Source organism: Rasamsonia byssochlamydoides (assembly GCF_041956645.1).
Source record: "Rasamsonia byssochlamydoides strain NRRL 3658 unplaced genomic scaffold VTN77scaffold_34, whole genome shotgun sequence".
Classification (NCBI taxonomy): Eukaryota; Fungi; Ascomycota; class Eurotiomycetes; order Eurotiales; family Trichocomaceae; genus Rasamsonia; species Rasamsonia byssochlamydoides.
This window is the reverse complement of record NW_027192417.1, coordinates 66,101-88,581: the sequence shown is the minus strand read 5'-3', so window position 1 is coordinate 88,581 and position 22,481 is coordinate 66,101. Positions and strand designations below refer to the sequence as shown.

Genomic DNA, 22,481 nt, shown 5'->3' with positions numbered 1-22,481 from the left:
CTTTGCTTGAGAGCCTAACGCTAGCAATGAAGAAGTTTGGATGTTTCATGAAGATACTCGGCCTTGCAAGATTGCCCCGCTGGATAAGCCATTTTGCGAAGTGCGTACTTCTTCTATCTCTATCAACTGTGGTAATTGATAACGTAGGATCGTATTATAAGAATCTGCTGATACACTCATGTTGCTCTTCTTCCTCTTTCATTATCTTCTCAGTACTCAGAACAAAAAAAAGGTTTTGGTTTACAGAATACCCAAAGTGGAAATTGGACCACTTCCCCGCGCACCACTAACTGGTCGCCCGCTTATCTTAATCTGATGCTAAACACAGCGGGGATAAACAAAGATGCGCACCTGGGCAAGGTATGTATGGTTCTGGAAATAAATTACCTAACTCATGTCATAGGTCAGGCTGAGGCCAGCCTCACTTGCTTTTCCATATGAGCAACAGGAATGGGCAGTTCCTATTCGTGCAAATCGTGTTTCCGGGAATTGCCCCGCGATAGAATGACGAGATGGAAGGGCGGCTGTGACTGCCTGCTGTAACAAAGAAACAAAATCTTGCGCCGTTTAAATGCTGGCAAGCTCAGCCCATAAGTTTCAAAGATCATCTGAATCCCTTCAAACAGATTGCCAGTTGAAAACATCTCAGTCAACAACGGTAATGGCATTATGACGGAAGGAGCAACCACAGGCGGGGTCGAGGCGCCTGTTGGGGAAGCCGCCATCACAATGCACAAGCCAAGAGGTTATCAGCAGGAAATGTTGGCCGAGAGCTTGCGCCAAAACATCATTGTTGCGGTATGTACATCCCCGAGTTCCTTGGAGAAAGTGCTTCTGGCTAATGACCTGATATTGGTTTGCAATCCAGATGGACACTGGGAGCGGCAAGACACAAATGTACGCCTCTCCATAACATCATCCACGCTTCCGCTGTCTCGTCACATTAGCTGACACTTCTGATTGTTAGTGCCATTCTTCGGATTCAAGAGGAGCTGGGGCGGTGTCCCCCAAACAAGGTCAGTCATTCTGTTGTACTGCTTTAGAAGTGTTTATCAATGCTAACTACTTTTCTATAGCTCGTATGGTTTATTGCTCCCACTGTGGCTCTTGCCGAGCAGCAACATTCGGTGATCTCACAGCAGCTGCCTGCTTTCCAAACTCGGATTTTGTCGGGCAATGACAATGTCGACCATTGGAGCTCCCAAAATATTTGGGATAAGATTCTCTTCAATATACGTATTGTTGTCTCTACTCCCCAGGTACTCTTGGACGCCATGTGGAGGGGTTTCGTCAAGTTGAGCCGGATAGCATTACTTGTTTTTGATGAAGGTAGTGTTCAAAAACAACGCTCAGACTGGTTCGGGTAATTGACTTCTGTTTAAGCCCACAGGTGTGTTTCCTCAGACCCGACAAATATGATTATGCAGAATTTCTACCATCCAGCTCTGAAAGCTGGAGAAACAACCGAACTCCCTGCGATTCTGGGCTTGACCGCAAGTCCTGTCACGAAGTCTAATCCTGCAGGCTTGAAGTACGTTGTGAATCTTGGTAACAGGAGCGCCTATACTGAAAATTCACAGACAAATTGAAGAGAACTTAAATGCAATCTGTCGGACTCCAGTCATCCACCGCGAGGAACTCTTAAAATATACCCACCAGCCCGAAGTATGCACAGTGGTCTATGAGGAATACTTGGGAGAACTCTCCGAGCTGTTGAACAGTCTCGAAAAGCTTCTTGGACTAACGTTGGCAGATATAGAAAATGACCCTTACGTCATATCCCTCAAAGAGAAAAAGGATGCGAAGAGCGAAGCAGAGCTATTGAAAATTCTTGGTTCAGGGAAGACTTTATGTCGCACGCAGCTCACGCGACTTAGAAATCGTGCTCTTGTCATCCACCGTCAGCTGGGACCTTGGGCCGCAGACGTGTTTGTTACCGCTTGCGTTGAGAGATTCATCGACAACATCTCCGCAGCATCTCAAACTGACATATTCGCTGATTGGCAAATGGAAGAAAAGATATACATGACGAAAATATTTTCTCAGTTAGCACCCTGTCCAGCAAGCAGGCGTTGGGGAAGTCAGCCTGATATACTGTCCCACAAAGTTGAACGGTTGGTTCTAGTGTTAGCAGAATCATATAACCAAGGATTTCGGGTTATCATTTTTGCTCAAGAACGCAGTACTGTATTGATGCTTGCGCATATTTTATCCGTCCACCCACGTATGCAGGGAATAGTGACGGGTCATTTCCTTGGAGGTTCCAACTTTGCTAATCGCAAATCGAACATTACTGAGCTATCTGCTCCTCGAGATCAAAAGGATGCGATAAACGATCTACGCATTGGAAAGAAACACATTCTTGTCACAACGTCGGTTCTCGAAGAAGGTATCGACGTATCGGCATGCAACATCGTCATTTGCTTTGACCCGCCGACAAATTTGAGGTCCTTTATTCAGAGAAGGGGCAGAGCCAGAGACAAGAAATCAAAATTTATTGTTTTTCTTGACGAGAAGGATAACGACAAGCTTGCCAAGTGGAGTATCATGGAGGAGGAAATGAGAAAAATATACTCTGATAACATGCGCCTCTTGAGGGAAATTGAAGAGAGGGAGAACATTGAAGAATGCAGTCCGGAATTCTTTCGTATTCCGTCTACAGAGTTCGTACAAAGCCTATATACGAGAAAAGAAACAAAACTTAGCTGACTGACGATACAGGGCCGTTCTCAACTACCAGAATGCGCGCCAGTACTTGGCACATTTCTGTTCTACTATTCCATGCGACTATACCGAAAACCAACCGGACTTCGTCATGTACTATGATGATACAGGTTTGGTCACGGCAAAGGTGATTTTACCAAGTTTTCTGGATCCATCTCTCCGGGAGGCAAAGGCAAAACACAGTTGGATGACAGAAAGGATGGCAAAAAGAGACGCTGCATATCAGGCGTATCTATCGCTTTACAGGGCAGGTCTGGTGAACGACAATTTGATACCCTTTCATTGTGAGAAATACAAGGATGATGCCGAGCCGACTGAGAAGCAAGCAAAGCTTGTTCAGATATCACCGTGCTTCGATCCCTGGGTTGAAATAGCACATATGCGTAGATCAAATCTACCTCTCTTCCAGACCAGGATAGAGTTCTCATCGGACCTTCTGGGGTTGCCTCCCATGAACATACTGCTACCAAAACCTCTGCCTTGTGAATTGACATTTGACCTGTTTTGGAATGAGGAAACTACCATTAGCGTACATCTTCGGCAGGGGAACGACGACTTTCTGGACGCGGAAGCACATCATGCCGCGGAATTTTCGTATATATTGCTGTCTTCAGTTTTCCAGAGACGAATGACTCCAAATTGCAGCGATCTGGTTACATTGTTTTGGCCGGAACTGGAACCTTCCCTCGACTCCCCGGAGACCTGGCTTTCGTCGATAACAGGCACAGTCATGGCTGAACAGATAATGGACATTCATAACTTGGAGACTTTTCAGAAATTAGGGGTGGCTCGGAATCTAGAGGAGTATGGTCGTCGTCCTTTTATCATTGAGAAGACTCTATACATGGCGGCCGTTGATGACGATTTCCCGACTGTCAGCGGTGATGGCACTGCTCAAGAAGCACGAGAGGAATTGTATCTCCAAGGTACTAAAATCCCGAAACGCACTGATTTTCTACACCCTGTCTATAGCGATGCAAAATCGCGGTTGCATCATACTGCTAAACAATACGTCGCTGCTCGTCTCTGTTCCATCAATCGGCTCCCGGCCACGTATTCGAAATTTGCACTTTTCGTCCCTTCAATTACCCACAAGATCGAAATCCTCTTTGTGGCTGAGAAGTTATCACAAACAATACTTGCCCCTGTGGGGTTTGAGAATCTGCACCTCGTTGTAACCGCTATGAGTGCTTCGTCAGCAAGAGAGGCAACGGATTACCAACGCTTCGAATTTCTGGGCGACAGCCTTCTGAAATTTCACACTTCGGTCCATCTGACCGCCATGAATCCTCTTTGGCACGAGGGACTCTTGTCATCCTCTAAGGACAAGATTGTTTCCAACGCTCGACTGTCAAAAGCGGCACTTGATCTCGGTTTGGATGCTTTTATCTTAACCAAAGAATTCACAGGAATCAAATGGCGACCCAGCTATGTCTCAGACTTCTGCGAACCCCATTCAACAACCGGCAGCAGGAGAGAATTGTCAAGGAAAGTGCTTGCGGATGTAGTGGAAGCGATAATTGGCGCTGCATACATCGATGGTGGCATTGAAAAGTCGTCCAGATGTCTTCCTGTCTTCCTTCCGGAAGTGGAATGGATATCTCTGGAGGGTGCGATTGAGAAACTCTACCAGGCAGTGCCGACACCAAACGATCCCATTTGCCTCTCATTCTTGCCCCAGATAGAAACGCTCCTTGGATATACGTTTTCAAAGAGAATCCTTCTTCTTGAAGCGCTGACGCATCCCTGCAGCAACTATAACACTATGTCTTACCAAAGACTGGAGTTCTTGGGAGATTCGGTGCTGGACCACCTTGTCGTTCAAGAGCTGTTCAAATCTCCAAGGGAAAAATCCCACCAAGACATGCACCTTATGCGAACGGCACTCGTCAACGCGGACTTTCTGGCCTTCCTCTGTATGAGCCTATATCTGGAGGAGGACCGCGAAGATCCTGTAGAGCAGGGCAAGGCTCATCTATCGACAATGCGCGCCACACGGAAGGTCTATCTATGGCAGTTCATGCGACACTCAGCGTCCTGGGAAATCACGACTGCGCAGCAACAGGCACTCAGAAGATATGAAGGTCTTTGTGACGAAATCCAAGAGGCCCTCGCTCACTCTGGCGAGTACCCTTGGGCATTGTTATCACGGCTCGAAGCAGGAAAATTCTTTTCTGACTTGATTGAGAGCATCTTGGGTGCTATCTTTGTCGACTCTCATGGCTCTTTAGACGCATGTCGGCAGTTTCTGCACCGCCTTGGGCTCATGTCATACATGCGGCGTGTCGTCAACGGGGAAGTTGAACTGTTACATCCGCGGAATCGTTTATATCATGCTGCAGGATCGGCAAAAGTAAATTTCGATACGAGAGCAGAAAGAGTCGAGGATGATGCAGAGGGATCAAAGGTCCAGTGGATCTGCAGGATCCGGGTGGGTGACGAGGATATAGTCGAAGTTAGGGACGGGTTGAATAAAGCAGAGATTGAAACTAGGGCTTCCGCCGTCGCGGCAGCTATCTTTGAGGCGAGGGCAATGGAGTCGGTGTCGGAGATGGGGTCGAGAGACACGAGCTCTGATCAGATGCTAGACCACTCGTCTGAGATGGATCTGACCACCGACTACTAATGAGACCGTGCTTGCCATTTCTACAAAGCAGCATCATGTTGCTATGAAAGATTTCTCGATCTTGGAATACAGTATTTGGATTTTTTTCCCCCCTAGAGGCTGATGCTGAACCGTCTACTTGGACAGCTGGACTGTATGTACATTGACACGTCGGAGGCTTCTTTTTTGGATAGCAGCACTCTCTTCGCTTGGTTAGAAGATCTGTGCATATCGGGGTAGTATGCTAACAATGAATACGAACTGACGAGCTGCATTTGTTCTTTTCGGGGAATCCCGTCTCGACGCACGTTTTAACTGTCCCAGCGGGCCCCTGTTATCTAACACTCGCACTTACCATACGACCTCAATTGGTGTATCAAAGCCAATTCCGACTCCAAACGGCCCCCAAGGCGAGATGACAATGGCCAGGTTTCGCGGTTTGACGTGATGATAACGAAGACAGACCAGACTATTCTGTACCTGCATAGCCGAACCAGAACAACTCTTATTCGTTGCTTTCTACTAGCATGACATTGCTCAGTAGTTGGCTTGCTTTCCTTGGCGCTTAACTATGATATGAGGCTTGATAGTCGCATGACCGAAATCATTCACAGGGGAATTCTTCAACCTGGTAAGAGTGCAGCTTGAGAGATTTAGACTTTTAACTAATTAATATTCCTGACTACTATGACAGCAGAATCTTCATTTCATCCTCACAGGTCAGCAGATCAAATGAACGAAATCTTGCAGAAACGGTCCGCAATGACAGTGATGGGCGAGACCGCGGAGAACAAGCGCAAACTTAAAGCTGAAAGCCTGATTCCTGAAACTGCTTTCCCCCTAATGAAAGTCTAGCCTTCTAGGCTCATAGCGAAAAGACGGCGTACGACGATCTATGGCCCGTTTCCGAATCTGGACGATACGGAGCCTCTTCTCTCTGGACGACTGGGGCAGATGCGGGGAAAGAAGAGGAGATCCAATTTTTTAGCCCCTGTCAAATCTCGATGACAGCTAGCGACTTCTGGGTCTGAGAATCGACCGACTAGTTGCGCTCGAGCCGCGCGGTCTTTGCACCGGGCCGCTAGCCAAATTAACAAACAGAAAAAGGTTCTGGTCGTTATCCTCGTCTCCCGGTTGGAGGAAGTTGGTGCACATGCAACCAAAATCGGAAGGTTTGCAGAGCACGACACCAATATAACTTCTAAACTAATGAACAATACGAAGCAGCTATCCCTATACAGAGGACCTGGTGCCTGGTTAAAGAACCTAACCGATGATTAACTTTACAAAACTTCAGGGCCCAAAACTCGTCAAATTTCAAGCGCATGAAGAAAGCCATAAAGCAAGCAGGATGGAAATTCCAAACAAAAACATGAATCAAAAACATGAATTCATATTGTTGCGCCCGTTGTTTGTATGTAGCACATACATACCTCCAGTACTGAGTACAGCATATGCTCCGTGCATACTACATACAGAACGTCCCGAGCGTGTATGCAAGTCATCACCTCCTTCCGCAATCCGCGCATTTTCCCTTCATTCTAATGCCTATCTGACCCACCGTTCTTCCTTTTTTTGTCTTATCACTTGCAGGGCGTCTTACCGTCCTTGGTTCCTGTCAGGAGCTTTTACTGCAATATTGGCAACATTCGTTCTTCCCGATAGTATGTACTGAAGATCAAATTGCGAGGACTAGAGATGAGCATCTAGTTTCTTTGGGGGTGACAGGCCGTCTGCATGTCTGCCTTTTTTGTTTCCATGGCGGATCGTGTAATTTGACTTGGGCAGGTCTCTCCGGGTACTACATCACTTCAGTGAGCTCCGGGAGCTTTGATCCCATACATTCTACCCTTGGTATATAATTCACCCCCGGCACGTTCATCGCCTGTTCTGAACCTCTAATATACCAAGTTCAGTTGCTTGCAGTGAAATCGAACAGTGAGAGCTGCAGAATTGATGGTGGCTGCCAACCTTTTTTCGAGCAAGAGCTGTTTTCAGTCGCCAGAAAGAATAAAGAAAGAACTGTGAGATTCAGCATTCATTCGTTGTTCGATTCCTTTATGTTTCATTCAGCAAAAGCGATGTCGACCTCGACAGACGGGCCCTTGGACGGCATATCGGGAGCATTCGATAGCGAGGCAAATAATATCCAGCTGGTTCTAATCATCTTCATCGTATTGTCTTTGTACAATGTGGTCGAACTGGTGGTCCTGATCCTCTTCTCCTTCCATCGACGCAGGGGACTTTACTTCTGGAGCCTTTTCCTATCTACCACTTTGGGCGTCTTTCCATACTCACTCGGTTTCCTGCTGAAATTCTTCACCAACATCAGTCCCTTTATATCTGTGACGGTGCTGTCAGCGGGGTGGTGGGTGATGGTCACTGGCCAGGGGCTGGTTCTATACTCGCGACTCCATCTCGTCCTCAGAGATCAGCGGATACTTCGCCGGGTCCTCTACATGATACTGGCCAACATTCTCCTCCTGCACGTCCCCACGACTGTTCTGACCTATGGATCCAACGTCAACAATCCGACCCCGACCTTTATCAAGGCCTACAACATCATGGAGAAGATTCAGATGACTGGATTCACCATCCAAGAAGGCATCATCTCAGGGCTGTACGTTTACGAGACGATGAAAATCCTACGAGCCGCCTCGCAGCAGAAACGGGAAAACCGGAAGATCATGCAACAGCTCGTGGGAATCAACGTCATAATCATCATCATGGACCTCACGCTTCTGGGTCTCGAGTACGCCAGCGAGTACGCGATCCAAATCACCTTCAAGGGAGCCGTCTACAGCCTGAAGCTGAAGCTCGAATTCGCCGTCCTGGGCAAACTCGTCGACTTCGTCCGCCTCGCCCACGCGAAGTCGGCGAACAGTCTCCATCTAGGCTCCCTGCGATATCATGGTGACCAGGGGGCAGGGGTCCCCTCGACTCGGGCGGATGATCCGCATTTCTATGGAGAAACCACTGCGGACGCCGCCGTAAGGCCGCCGCAGAGCTCGAGCGAGGAACGGCTTAATATCCCGTTGGGGATGATCCTGACCAAGACGGAGTTTTCCACCAGTGTCGAAGATAGGCCGCCGCCGGAATATGATCGAGAGAATCTGCGGTGAGGCATGTTATTTTTATTTTTCATGTTTGTATGCTATTTTCTTTTTGCGTAATCTGTATGCATATGAATGAATATTTTCCGAAGCTTTAATTTATTTATTCTCCGTTTATTTCTATCGATCTTTGCTCGGTGAGAAAAGTAAGCAGCAGCGACTCTGCCAATTCCTAGGAGGAATAGCTGCCAAATCTTTTACAGGGGAATCAAGTTAAATGATTCCTGTAATAAAAGCCAAAAGTCACGGTTGACAACAGATGGGCTCTGTCTGCTCTCACAGCGTTGAGGCCAGGTTCTGGGTCTACCTCTCAAGAATTGTGGTCATTCTCACTGACCAGAGAATGGTCCACCATAGGTTCTGTACTACTTATTCAAACAATAAAGCCTGCAGACTTAGAGGCCGCGAGTGTGATTTGTCTGACCAAGCCAACCCGCAAGTTGTGCAATATCTTCCCAATGTTCCCCAGCTGTACCACATCCCCAGGCCAATAAGCCAATGGGCACAACTTCATCCTGCCCATTCATTGCTTAGGAATGGCAGCCACCGTCTGCAAGATACCGTCTATATGCGGCCTCTTGATGACACAGGCTGGAAACGCGACTTTCTTTGGTTGGCTACCACACACAATGGCCCCGTTGCCTCCGTGGCCATCCGATGGCGATTGCCAAGCTGATCATGGAATCAATTCAGTTTGGTATTCGCATTATCAAGTACACATTTGCTGTGTGTGTCCGCAGCCAATGATGGGCAACTCGGTTATTTCCCAGAAAGTAGAATGGATACGGAACTTGCTGCAGTCACATGTGGACAACATATGCATGCTATGCCTTGACAGTTGCCTGCAGTTCTATACTTGATCCCTTCTGGAGATCTCTTTGACGTGCAGACGACGACACAAGGAGAGTTCTAGGAGTCTGGGAGAGAGACGATGCTCCCTCTGTTCGAGAGCAAGCTGATCGATCCTGTCTTGGGTGGCGACTATCACGAGATCGATAGCAGCAAGCGACATGGTAGGGTAACCGTGGGATTTTCTCTCTCCCAACACGCTACTTCCAATGTCTTTGATTCAGATCTTTTAGTCTCTATAAGGATTACGCGCAGCAAGCGGCCTTGTGTCGGCTTCCTTCGCTTCCCCACCCGTTCTGCCCTCGGGGTCCTCCGCACGCTGTTCGGCCTCAATTGGCTCCAGGATGGAGTATCTGTATGCAAAACCCCGCTCTGCCGGCACCGTCCTCAGCCAGCAATGCAATTCAATGTCCACGATCAACGTGGCGCGCCTATCGTCCAAAGCATCTGTTCGGTGGCTGCCCGAACGCCATGATTAATATTATATTATCGCCTATTCACACGGGGTACCACACCACCACCGCTTGCCCCCCTCCCTCCCACCTGCTCACCAGGAATATCACCGTGACTTGAGGCTCAAAAACCCCCTCCGCTGCTGTCAGCAACGGGTCATGGCCGACGGGAGCTTAGCTTGAGAGGGTGTGCGTGTGTTGTCTCCGGACTGTCGACATCGTGGAATGAAGATCTCGGATCCTATATTATTTCAATATGCATTTTGCGGACCTGTGAGCGGGACAGGCTCTCCTGTGAGTGCCCCTTTTTGCTGCTATTCGTGTCTCTTTCCTTCTGTTCTCAATTTGTCGAATCGACATTGTTCCCTGCCTCCGTCTGGAACGGATATTGTCCTGGAATTTTATTTTCTTGTATTTCTTTTTAAGATTTTGTACTTTCCTTCCTGAACAAGTGCGTCCTAGCCCCGAAATCTGCAGACTGGAAACATGAGTATTGACGTACAATTTAGTGACCTTATCATCGCTTGCGGCCTCGAGACTGAGTGCTTGGGAACAGGATTACACCGGAAGGTTTTCTGATCTTCTAGCCTCCCAGTGTCATCTGCCAGAGTCTCCATTAGAAATTGAGCAGCAACGTGCCCATTTTCATTCACATATTCCTTCGGCCCGTTCCCTGATAGTCCACGACGGTGCAGGCAGGAGTACGAGCGAGAGTTCAGGAAGCATGACACCGCCGTCTAGTGCAGTTCCCAGTCTCTCTCATGGTTCAAGCTCGCTGCCGTCGTCCGGCTCTATAGATACCAAGATGGCAGCGGGCATCGAAGGGACCAATGTCCTGGAGAACGATGGCACGGGCAACCTCATCGTGCCAGCAAGTCCACCGACTCAGGCAATTTATCATTGTCTCTTCCACATTCTCACCTGTGACCACAGATCGGATCGCGTGGACGAGTGGAAAACGCATGTTCTCAGCCACTTCCGAGGCCATCCCCTTCCCCCAACGGCCCGCTGCCAATGGTGCTCAGCGAGTTTTTCCCAAGGTCGACCCGGTGGCGCCTGGGATGCCATGCTCGAGCATGTGGCTCACGAGCACTTTGAGCGGGGAGACACCCTCTCGTCGAGCCAGACCAATTTCCAGCTCATGCAGTATCTGTACTGTGCGAAGCTCATCACCGTGGATCAGTTCAAGACCGTCCAGCTTCCACCGTCGCCCTCGAGCCCCGCGTACCGTCCGTCCCAGGATCCAGTCCGAGCTAGCATTGGCTCCTCGGACGAGCCGTTCTGTGCTAGTTACAGTCCGCGACGTGAAAAGAGAATGCGCGAACAACGACGGGGCATCCGTGTTGTATGAGGATACAGATGCTACATTGTGCGTGACGCATCCATTTGTGGATGAGGATGAGATCCACTGTGGAGGACTATCGAGGACTTACTGAGTTCCTGATTCAACTTCAATTCTTTACTTGTATTTACCATCACCTTCTATGTGACATGGCGCCATATGACGGCTGATTCGCACTCGAAGGGCGCAGATATCAGGTCCTCATGTGTCATCTTTCTCGATGCATCAAGGCACATGCCATGGCGAATGACAATGGCCATGAGAGGGTAAACTGTCAGCCGTTGCATCTCACTAGTGCCCATTGTGTTTCATATCCGTTGACTTGAGATAGTTTCCAGATACGGGATTCATCTGATGATGTCTCAAGGACTCCCATAGCCTTCCCTTATTGTCGTGAGGATAAACAGATACTTTTCCCCCCTTTTCGGCATCTTGTTAACTGCGCTCCTCACCTTAAAATTGACACAATCTGCATGGCATGGGATGTGCTGCGGACAACAGAATCAACCCGTTTTGTTTTTATTTTCTATTCATTTCGTGCTTGTTTTCCCATTGAGATTTTCGAATTTTTCTTTTCTCGGAGGTCGTCTGCTTTCCTGCCATGTGATTGATACCCACGGACTTTATTTACAAAAAAGAGAAAAGAAAGAGGGAATGTTTGGAGTGTTACAAAGTACAAAGAATGAATGAGAATGGGCGAGAAGAGAAGAGATGAGATGAGAAGATGAGCGATCATCCAGGACCCAGATTGTGGTGGTGGTGGTGGTGGTGGTGGTGGTGATCACAGCAGCGGCAGGCTCCGCCGATCAATTCAATTCAGAATGAGTGTGATTAGTCTTGATACTTTTAGGGAAATCTGATCTATCTGTAGCGCAGAAATGAAAGATCGTCATCACATAATTGAATGTGTAGTAAATGGATATCCTGTTATCGAGCTTTTGTGTAGTTTCCTTTTTATATTCAACCTCAATAGATATATGTGGTCGGTTTTAATTAAATTTGTCCGATATGGCATAGATAAAGACCTTGTCGTATGAAGAATATATAATTGAGGGTTGGCGTTGTGTTGGAGATACTGTAGATATGGTGTCGTGAATCAAACACAGCAAACAGCATCCCGCATGATTGTATTCCCGCGAGGATAATCCAGGCAACATTGCTTGCTCATTCCTGTGAGCTCAATTCCTCGTTTTAATTTATTATTTACAGCAATTCTGTGGAAATCAGATCTTTCTCGTCTGGTGGCATAATCGCATCGGGTTACCTTTCCACCAGAATGATAGCATCATCTTTCTTCCTACTGCAGACCTAGGCAACCCTCCCCCACGAAAATCCCATATTGCGTTGCGCGGTTCTCTCCCCCCGCCGCCTCACCTCCACAAGATCTCAATTGAAACACGCGCTTTTTGTACCGCTGCCCGCCGCATCATACTTCCAGAGTCATGGAAAGACTCTCCCTTCATGATAACCCCGCTGGGCCACCGCAATTGGCAAATGCGCACCACGGTCATCCACCGCAGAATGTCGCCGCACCGCCTCCTCTTCCTCCCTCCGGACACCCTCCGCCGATGATGCCTCCCCAAGGCCCGCCTCAACTGCCTCCGCAGATGTTCACGACTGCTGCCCAGTTGCTGGATTTGACAGATAGTGAGCTCCCTTGCCTTTCTTCGATTCCCGGGAGGATGGTCTTGATATGCCCCTTTTGGAGTGCTGGATCTCGTCAATGATGCGTGTTTCAATGCATCTGGGTCCAATATAATAGGGGTTTACACGTGTTTTAAAGAATGTTATAGCTAACTAACACTAATTTCGTCTAGAGAAACTTGTGTTGGTCCTTCGTGATGGAAGAAAATTGATTGGAGTTCTGCGAAGTTGGGATCAGTTTGGTATGGATTGCTGGCCCACTGTCATGACGACCGGATGAATCACGCTTCTGACATGTGCACAGCAAATCTGGTCCTCCAGGACACAGTAGAGCGCCTGTATGCCGGCAACCTATATGCTGATGTTCCGCGGGGTCTTTACCTTGTACGGGGAGAGAATGTCTTGCTCTTGGGAGAGATTGTAAGTTTGAAACAGTCGACCTGGCACCATGTCAAATTTCGATGAGCTACTGTCTACCAATCTCTTTTGTGCAGACAGGTTGCTAACTTGGCAAAGGACCTTGACAAGGAAGATGATATCCCCCCATTTTTGACCAAGGCGTCCCCCCAGGAAGTCTTTGAGCTTAAGAAGAAGGAAGAGAACGAGCGAAAGAGTCGGGATAAGAAGCGCCACAGCAAGTTGCAAGGCCTTGGGTTTGAACCCGAACATAGCGGAGAGGTGCTATTCTAGCAGCATACTTAAAAGACGCGCTTTACCCGCATTTCACAACAACTGAATAGAGGAAGGCAAAGTCCTCGCAGACGGGGGTCTCAGCTCCTTCGGTTTGCGTTATTTTGGGGGGTCGAATCGACCCCATATACCACGAACCCCATGCAGATTTCTCTGCACACTTATTCCCTGGCGAGAAGGATCGACAAGCGTCTATCTACAAGGGTCGCTGGTTTCACGATCACGTTGTTTTCATGTTTCTTTTCTTTTCTTATTTCGGTTTTAACCACGCCTTCCACGAAGGGTGGCAGGCAGATACAGAGGACCCAGGCGTTGCAGAATATTGTGAAATGCTTCGACCTGAGGATTGATTGAGATGAATTGGAATCGGAACTGGTGATTGATATGATAGCATCGTGTCCGTTGAGTCGAGTAGATAGATTTCTCTCACGAGAAAATCGACATTGCAGAGGATTAGATATCCATTTTTTTTTCCCTCTTCCTTTTTCTCGAACTTGGGTAAATAAACACAGTACAGGTTTATTAGGCGATATCCTCTATGTTGGGTCTAGTTTTCCCCTCTCAATCTTTTTGCGACTTCTGTAGAATACTAACGCGGTTCGAATAGCGGCGGGCCTATCGATAGCGATTAGTCCCGCCAAGCCTTGTGTATCGGCGGTGAAAATTATTATTATCGGAACCGCCTAAAAATTATTATCTCCGCCTCCCACCTCGTCTGGACTGCCACTACCAGCGACAACAAGAAGATTCAGCGTCGAACTTCTCAAGCTGCCTCGGGGGCGTTCGCTTGAAGCAAATCAAAATGGCGACCCTGGCGGAGAAGTTCGACAAGATCAAATCGCCCAATCTGCAGAATCAGCGCCATGTATGTGCCCGTTTTTCTAACTCCGCACTGCCCCCCATGAAATAATTACAAGTCCCCATAGCTGATCACTGATCTGATGATGGATGATGCTAGACTGCGATTGTGCTTTCTGCCGTTGAGGATACGCTGCGCGACCAAAAGGCTGACTTCTCCCCCACCGCGTATTTCGCTGCCCTCCTCGCGCTTCTCAGCCAGGCGCTCTCGAGTCAACATGGAATTGTCAACAAAGAACTAGCCACGTCGGTGGTCTATCTGCTCGACATCACCTCTGAATACGTCCCCGCACCCCTCCTTCGCTCGAAGTTCTCCCAGATCCTCACCAATCTCGTCCCTGCCCTCACACTTCCCGATGTCGAAGCTCCGTTGCTGCGACCTTCCATTGGATGTCTCGAGTCTCTGCTGCTGGCACAGGATGCCGCTGCATGGGCTCTGCCACAAACCCAGATCGGCCCGCGCCGGGCGACGGCTGGTCTGCTAAGCTTGGCTGTCGACCACCGGCCCAAAGTGCGCAAGCGAGCCCAGGAAGCGTTGGTCAAGGTGTTGAAAAACCCTCCACCCAGCCCATCCTTGGATCATCCAGCGGCAGACATGTGTGCGGAGACGGCTCTGCGGACATTGCATGACAGTGTGACCGCCGCGGGGAAGATCAAGAAGGGTCGCCAGAACCGCCACGAGGATCGCCATGAACCCGCCATCATCCATGCCTTGCATCTCGTCAAGGCGATCGCGTCTGCATCTGGAGGCTGGCCGAGCAAGAAGATCGAGCCGCTGTGCGAGTTGCTCATGAATGTCTCGCGGTCCAGCAACGAATACATTACCATGGCTGCTTTCGAGGTCTTTGAAGTGATCTTCGAGGGAATGGCGGACGACTTCTCTTCCGCGAAACTGCCCCGCCTTCTGGAAGCTATCCAGGATTTGAGACCGGCGCAGAATGACTCCCAGCTTCTTCCACCGTGGATTGCGGTCTTGTCGAGGGGTTATGACGTCTCTGCACAGATCAACCCTCAAGAGACATTTGAGAAATTGCCAGAGCTCTTCGAGATGGTCTCCTCTTTCCTCGCTTCCCCATCGCAGAACATTCGAATTTCGGCGTCGGAATGCCTCATCTCGTTCCTTGCAAACTGCGTTCCCGACAGCGTCATTTTGGAGCCTTCTGTCTACGATGAGAAGACGTTAGAGAAGCTGGCCAAGAACGCGGCAGACCTTCTTTCTGTGAAATATCAAGCGGCCTGGGTGGAGGTGTTCAAGGTCTGCGCCGCCATGTTCGACTCCTTCAAGTGGCGCTCGTCGCCTTACCTCACGAATATCGTCAAGACGATTGGTGAACTGCGTGGAAACGAGACGTTCCACGGGAAGAAAGAGGCCGATCAAGTCCTTGGTAGGGCTGTGTATGCGATGGGCCCCGCCGCGGTTCTGGAGATCCTGCCTCTCAATATCGCCCAACAGAAAGCGGGCCAACCAGGTCGCGTCTGGCTTCTGCCGATTCTGAGAGACAACGTGTCGAATACTAATCTCGCGCATTTCCGCTCGGAATTCGTACCCCTGAGTGAAGCGCTGTACCAGCGGGTTCTAGAGTACGGGCAGGCCGAAAAGACCGTCGAGGTCAAGATCTTCGAGACCCTCATCCAACAGACCTGGTCTATTTTGCCGGGGTACTGTGAGCTACCTCTAGACCTGGAGAAGGCGTTCGATCAGAGTTTCGCGGAGCTTCTCTCCAACGTCCTCTACAAACAGACGGAACTGCGTGTCGACATCTGCAAGGCTCTGCAGAATCTGGTGGAATCGAACCAGGCTATTCTATCGCTCGAGACCGAGGGCGATGACCTTATCGTCCAGAGGCGCATCACAAAGGACGCTGCGAAGAAGAATATCGCCCATCTCGCTGGGTTTGCTAGCAACTTGTTGGCCGTGCTGTTCAATGTGTATAGTCAGACGCTGCCGCACTACAGGGGATATATTCTGCAATGTATCAACGCGTATCTAAGTATCACCCCGGAGAAGGTTAGTAGCTAGATCTATCCCGCATTCTTGTCTGGATATAACGTCTAATTTTGATTCGTTTACAGGAGCTTGACGAGACATTTACTCGAGTCACCACGATGTTGGAATCGGAACTTCCTTCCGAGGAAGAGGCGGCCAAGCAAGGCAACCAGCAGAAAGGAACAGGCGATAAAATGCCGCCTACGTCTCATACTCTGATGGACCTTGTCGTCGCAATGTCCATCTATCTGCCACGGTCGAGTTTCGCGAATCTCTTTTCGCTGGCCTCTGTTATCCTCAATCGCCAGTCATCCGATCCGCAATTGATCAAGAAGGCATACAAGTTGATTCCGCGTCTCGCGACGACGGAGATGGGAAAGACTGCCCTCAGCGAGCGCAGCTCTGAGCTGCAGTCTCTGATGCTGGCAACGGCCGATAAGACGCCGTCTCCGGCACGACGGGATCGTCTTCACTCGATCCACGAGCTCATCACGTACCTGCCGACTTCGGACCTCCACTTCATTCCTTCAGTTCTCCCCGAGGTTGTGCTGGGTTGTAAAGAAAGCAACGAGAAGGCGAGAAGCGCTTCTTTTGACCTGATCGTTCACATGGCCAAGAGGACCATTGACCCAGAGCGCAATCCCCCGGGTACGAAGATTCGGAATTCTTTGGTTCCTCACATGCCAAATGATTCTCCCGATGCGCCGGCAACACTCGAAGAGTACTTCACCATGGTGTCTGCCGGTCTGGCTGGTAGCTCGCCGCACATGGTTGCTGCGTCCGTCACGGCGCTTTCGCGATTGTTCTTCGAGTTCCATCCCAAGTTGTCGTCGTCCGTGGTATTAGATCTTGTCCAAACGGTCGAACTGTTCTTGACGAGCAACAACCGCGAGATCGTGAAGGCTGTTTTGGGCTTTGTGAAGGTGGCCGTCGTGTGTCTGCCGGAGGACATGCTCCGTCCGCGCCTCGACTCGTTGGTTCCGAATTTGATGGTCTGGAGCAAGGAACACAAGGGCCGTCTGCGGACGAAAGTCAAGGGCATTTTGGACCGACTCATCCGCCGGTTCGGTGCGGCGATGGTGGAGGGTCTGGTCGGCGAAGCGGATCGCAAGCTTGTCGTCAACATCAGGAAAGAACGCGAGCGGCGGAAGAAGAAGAAGAAGGAGAGGAGCGAGGCCGGGGACGAAGATGAGGACGAAGGTGCTGGTGGCAAGGCGTTTACTAATGAGTTCGACAAAGCCGTCTACGGCTCTGATCTGTCGTCGGATGACTCCGACCTCGACAACGCCAGCGAGATCGATATCGACGAGGAAGGCCATGTCCGACAGGTCTCCTCCTCGAAGAAGGGCAAGGCCGGCAAGGGCAAAGGCGGCAAAGAAGGCGAGCAATACATCCGCGAGCAATCGCCAGAGTCCAATCCTCTTGACCTGCTCGCTCCTGACGCGCTGGCCAGCATTTCCACCACCAAGCCCAGCGTGCGGTTCCTCAACCCGGGCCGTGCCAAGAAGAAGCACTCCGCCAAGGTCGATGCCGACGGCAAGCTGATCATCGACGACGGCACCAAGGACGTCGACATGACCGGTGCAGCGGACGGGGACGAAACACTGCCCGAAAGCAGCATCAACGCGTACCTCGCTGCCGTCAGCGGTCCCGACGCAGTCCGTCGCGGCCAGAAAGGTCGACTCAAGTTCTCGAACAAGCGGAAGAAAGACGCTGATGGGATGGATCTTGACGATGAGGATAATGAGGCGGATGACGCTGATGAGAAGGCCAACGCCGCCGCCGCCGCTCTTGCTGCAGAGAAGAAAAAGAACATCGCCGCTGGTCGTCGTGGCCTAGGCGTGCCCAAGTCCCACGGTCCCAGCGGATCAGGCAGGATCGAGAAGCGGAGGAACGTCGCGGGGAAAAGGAGTGGGAAAGGCAGTATTCGAGTTGGTGGGAATCGGAGGAGATAGACGAAATACCGGCCTTGTTTGCAGGGGGGAAATGAATGAGAAAAGAAAAATGAAATGAGATGTGAGATGTGCGATGTGAGAAGAAATGAAAACAAAAGACAAGAGAGGAGTATTGATTCTGATGAAAAAAAGAAAGAATATGATGACTGACTGACTGACTGACAATCCGTTCATCAATCCAGCTATAATATGTATCCCCATATCCCAATATCCCCATTACTATACTACCTGATCCATCACTCCCCGATTGATTGATTACTGATTGATTGATTGGTTTGGTTACTCAGTGACCTTTTCTTTCTTTTTGTTTTACATGCTCAGTGATTAGGAGTCGAGTTTTCCAGTACTTACTTACTTATCTTGTCGTGTCGTTTATACCCTTTTTTTTTGAATATATTATCATTGTCCTTATTTATTATCATTCCGAATTGTTATTTCTTCTTCTTCTTCTTCTTCTTCCAGGTACCCGTAACCATACCTTACCTTACCTTACCTTACCTACCTACCTAGGGTCTAGGTCTAGCTAGGTCTATGTATGTTTTAGTTCTTATGTCTTAGGTATTATATATCCATGAAGTATGTACATACGTCAGTCATCCGGTCAGTCGGACCCTCGGCAAAGAAAGATGATGAAGACAGTCGATCTTTTTTTTAAGAACCATTTTTGTTTTAGAACCCCTACGTAACTTGGTTGCTTGCTTGCTTGATTGATTGACAAGACTCAAGACTCAATACTGAAGACTTTACAGTGTAAAGACGATATAGATAGATAATTAAATTAAATTAAAGAAAGAAAGATCAGAACCTTATTACATGAGGCTGTTGTTAGATAATCTACGCTGATGTATGTTAGGCATAATATATAATTATAATTATAAGCCGAAACAAATCCTGACATGACAGGACAGGCAAGGACAGGGTCGATCGATCGATCGATCGATCTATCGATATAATTAATATGATCTATTCATTTCATCGATGGATGATAAATGGATGACATGCAAGCATCGTGGCATCCCTTTTTCGTTCGTTGGTGGGGATGACTGACTGACTTGACTCCCTGCCTGCTTTGAAGCTTCAACGGGTTGAGATTGATTCGCTTTATTAACACCTACAGTAGGTGGAAAGAGGAGAAAGAAAAGAAAGAAGTTTGGCAAAGACAACAAAAAGTCGAGTTATCCAAAATCATTACAAGAAAAAAAGGCAATTTAAGATGTAGATTTTTGTTGTTTTTCTTTTTCAAAGCGCATAGCATATTAGTTTATTCTTGTTCGTCATCTTGTGCGAAGTCTGTTCGCTCTTTTGCTTAAAAACAATAAACAATAGCAATAATAAATGATAATATTCCCAAACTGGCATTCATTCATTGTGCATAAACATAAAAACTAGATAGACATAGATATAGACCCTCGTACAATAGATAGTAACCCTGCCTCCCTCCCTCCCTGCCTGCCTCACCAATCAAGGCAAAACATGAATCCAGACAAAGAAAAAAAAAAGACACACAACCAGTATCAAACTCCACTTTCGCCGATCATAATGCTCCCTTCCCTTTCCCTTTTCCCTCCTACCAGTCAGCATAGCATGAAGCGTGATATATATGAACAAGCAAGCAAGCCAAAAAAAAAGAATTGAAAACCAACCAACTAATCACCGAGGTTCGTTCTTCGTTCATACAAGGTCCATGAATGAGAAAGAATGAGAAAGAAAAAAGATACCTAAGCAAGCAGGCGACTTGCTCACCGATTTCGGCTCTTCCCTAGCCATTTCTGCCACCAGCCATTCACGCCCAGAACGGCAGCCCGGCCATCGTCCCGCCGCTCTGTGCCGTCCGGATTGCCCAGGATCATGGCGAAGATCCAGAAGAAAGCCGCGGTCCATACCGCCAGCAGCAGGCCGAGACTCAGCACCGGGGCGAGCAGGAGGACGAGGACTAGACGCGTTGGCGAGAACGTGTCTGTCAGTGTCGTTGGACTACCGGATCGGTAGGGGTCGTGATGATGGTGGTGGTGATGACTCGACGATGATGACGCTCCCTGCTTTTGCGCCATTCGTTCATGGTATCGTAGCGCCGGAACCAGAAGCTGGCATAGCTGGATGGAAAAGGATGTCGATCGGAAAAAAGGTGTAGGCGGACACAGGCGGAGAGGAGAGGAAAAGGTCACAAAGAGCAATGCCAACAGCGTGTAGAGACAGGTACCAATCGAGAAGAGGGGGACAGGCATGGAGAGGAGAACCTACAAACAGTCCAAGTCAGCACCCAAGATTCTATATGGTAAAATGGTCTGATTATTGCTGGGGTCGTACCAATACTAACACCGCATTGGGTTCTCGGCTGTGGAATGACTTCTCCTTCGTTCCTGCATAGACAGTCACGGAATTCTGCTCGTCATGGCGTACGCTGCGGAGACTCTGCCCCTCCGATAGCGGCAACGGACAGGACGTCCAGCTCGTACGCCCATGCCTGTCCTTGTGGAAATGCCCATCGGCGGTCGTCACAACAGAGCCCTCCTCTGCACGGGACGCCAGCGCGAAGGAGGCTGATCCCGCAGCTTTCTCTGGGTACGACTGTACCGGGTCCAGGGCGGTACGCGGGATGGAGTAAGAGCCCGTCGATGAACCGGACAGGGACCCTGTCGCCTCGGGCGAGGAAGCTTCTGAGCCCATATGGTAATCAGCACCACGGTAATCGATACCGTACTGGTCGAACGAGGAGGGCCATTGGGGCGACTGCTTCAACGAGATGCGATGCGCTGCTGGAGGCAGCGTCGAAGGAGAGACATGATGCGGGACGACGGTGACGAACTGATCGTGGTGCGCATAGTCGATGGGATCTTGGTTGTAGCTGACAGCCGGCGAAGACGGGGTTCTCTCATGAAGGGGCATGGCGAGAGTCTGATCTAATACAAGCCTCGACCGTCCTAATCGGACGTCAGATAAGGCTTCCTCTGACGATATCACCACCACACACACTGGCGGGAGAGGAACCGCGACAGAGACAGATAGAAGAAAGACAGGCGGACAGACAAGTCAATGCATGGCTTCCGCAAGCGCGCAGGACCATCTGGGCATCTGGATCGACGCAGGCGCAGAGGAACGTCCCGTCTGGAATGAAGGGAGGACGGGGGGAGGTGGTACAGGGACCGCGGAGGGGTTCAGGGCACGGTATTATATCACGCAGCCCGTAAACGGGACCAGCGGAAACGAGAATGGGAGGAAGGGCATCAGGAAGGAGGACGGCGGAAGCGATCCAGGAAAAAAAAGAGTTCAAGAAGGACAAAGAGAGGATCTCAGCGGAGAGGCTGTCATCTCGGCGTCTTGGACTTTGGCAACGCCAAGGACGAGCCTGGATGCCGAGCCCTTGGCGTTGTTAATTAGCAACGGCAGAGGGCCAGCGCATTGGATTTCCGCGTTCGCTTTTCGGGCGAGGGAGAGCATTCTTCCGATCGTGGATCTGGATGCTAGCAGTCTTCGGTGTCTATCAAAACGCGTGCCATGCTGCTGTTGGCAATGGCCCATGGCAGGGCAGTAATGATCGATCGTTTCGTTTGTGGGAGGACAGCTGGATGCACCAGCGGAAGAGATGGAAGGATGGGCGTCCTTACCGGCCGTGACCGTACCGCATGCCAAGAAACCGGCTTGGCGCGGTCCACCAGTCGCGGTTGCGGGCGATTTTGCCTGCCGTTGTGCGTTGTCATTGGCCAGAGAGGGCAAGCACGCGGGCGATCCGCTTGCTTTGTCCATTCTTGGCAGGCTCGGCAATACCTGCGCCCGTATGGATGACCGAGTAATTTACGTCTCGATCAAACAAGCAAGAGTACTTGATAAGATGGTGGTGCTATGATTGTAGATCATATTGGCAGTAGCAAAGGTACAGTATTCTCTGTACTGGAGACTCTGTCTAATGATGTCCGCTGGCTAGGATATATGGCCTTGCCAGCAGAAATCCCCTACTCCGTACACATCATCCCGCAAGGCTGCTCGCTGGCTGCATGCGTCTTGCCCAGCCTTGCCAACCTTGCCAATTGTCTCGGCATTATCCAAGTCGTTGCTGTTATCCTATCCCAAGACATCCAGACCATTCGTTGACTCATGGAAACGAGTCTTGGAACTCAGAAATGAATCCCCGAAAGGAAAAAAAAAGAATAGAACCCGATTCCCACCGTGACGTGTGTCTTGGCTGATGCCAGACTGACTCTTCTTGGCTGTGCTGAGTCCTGACAATGACAACCGATGACGATGATGCATGATGACAGATGCAC

At 49.6% G+C, this 22,481-nt stretch overlaps 8 protein-coding genes across 8 annotated transcripts; 6 read left to right on the top strand and 2 right to left on the bottom strand.

Annotated features, from left to right (window-relative positions):
- Positions 1 to 669: 669 nt before the first annotated feature.
- VTN77DRAFT_4823 (uncharacterized protein) lies at positions 670 to 5,350 on the top strand (the record flags this gene model as incomplete). The annotated part of the gene is made up of 7 exons (XM_069420925.1): positions 670 to 798; positions 869 to 897; positions 968 to 1,016; positions 1,077 to 1,329; positions 1,384 to 1,531; positions 1,581 to 2,663; positions 2,722 to 5,350. 7 exons carry the CDS (start codon positions 670 to 672, stop codon positions 5,348 to 5,350), a joined length of 4,320 nt encoding a protein of 1,439 aa, XP_069277390.1.
- Positions 5,351 to 7,410: 2,060 nt separating this feature from the next.
- Positions 7,411 to 8,451, top strand: VTN77DRAFT_4822 (uncharacterized protein; the record flags this gene model as incomplete). Its single annotated transcript, XM_069420924.1, has 1 exon — positions 7,411 to 8,451. One exon carries the CDS (start codon positions 7,411 to 7,413, stop codon positions 8,449 to 8,451), a length of 1,041 nt encoding a protein of 346 aa, XP_069277389.1.
- A 922-nt stretch (positions 8,452 to 9,373) lies between these two features.
- On the top strand, positions 9,374 to 9,770 carry VTN77DRAFT_4821 (uncharacterized protein; the record flags this gene model as incomplete). The annotated part of the gene is made up of 2 exons (XM_069420923.1): positions 9,374 to 9,455; positions 9,535 to 9,770. 2 exons carry the CDS (start codon positions 9,374 to 9,376, stop codon positions 9,768 to 9,770), a joined length of 318 nt encoding a protein of 105 aa, XP_069277388.1.
- A 778-nt stretch (positions 9,771 to 10,548) lies between these two features.
- Positions 10,549 to 11,094, top strand: VTN77DRAFT_4820 (uncharacterized protein; the record flags this gene model as incomplete). The annotated part of the gene is made up of 1 exon (XM_069420922.1): positions 10,549 to 11,094. The coding sequence occupies one exon, from the start codon at positions 10,549 to 10,551 to the stop codon at positions 11,092 to 11,094; it is 546 nt and encodes a 181-aa protein (XP_069277387.1).
- Positions 11,095 to 12,527: 1,433 nt separating this feature from the next.
- On the top strand, positions 12,528 to 13,419 carry VTN77DRAFT_4819 (uncharacterized protein; the record flags this gene model as incomplete). Its single annotated transcript, XM_069420920.1, has 4 exons — positions 12,528 to 12,732; positions 12,903 to 12,971; positions 13,034 to 13,149; positions 13,246 to 13,419. The coding sequence occupies 4 exons, from the start codon at positions 12,528 to 12,530 to the stop codon at positions 13,417 to 13,419; spliced, it is 564 nt and encodes a 187-aa protein (XP_069277386.1).
- Positions 13,420 to 14,221: 802 nt separating this feature from the next.
- Positions 14,222 to 18,219, top strand: VTN77DRAFT_4818 (uncharacterized protein; the record flags this gene model as incomplete). Its single annotated transcript, XM_069420919.1, has 3 exons — positions 14,222 to 14,284; positions 14,378 to 16,285; positions 16,351 to 18,219. 3 exons carry the CDS (start codon positions 14,222 to 14,224, stop codon positions 18,217 to 18,219), a joined length of 3,840 nt encoding a protein of 1,279 aa, XP_069277385.1.
- Positions 18,220 to 19,958: 1,739 nt separating this feature from the next.
- VTN77DRAFT_4817 (uncharacterized protein) lies at positions 19,959 to 21,105 on the bottom strand (the record flags this gene model as incomplete). Its single annotated transcript, XM_069420918.1, has 2 exons — positions 19,959 to 20,456; positions 20,527 to 21,105. 2 exons carry the CDS (start codon positions 21,103 to 21,105, stop codon positions 19,959 to 19,961), a joined length of 1,077 nt encoding a protein of 358 aa, XP_069277384.1.
- Positions 21,106 to 21,486: 381 nt separating this feature from the next.
- On the bottom strand, positions 21,487 to 21,963 carry VTN77DRAFT_4816 (uncharacterized protein; the record flags this gene model as incomplete). The annotated part of the gene is made up of 1 exon (XM_069420917.1): positions 21,487 to 21,963. One exon carries the CDS (start codon positions 21,961 to 21,963, stop codon positions 21,487 to 21,489), a length of 477 nt encoding a protein of 158 aa, XP_069277383.1.
- Between the last annotated feature and the right edge of the window lie 518 nt (positions 21,964 to 22,481).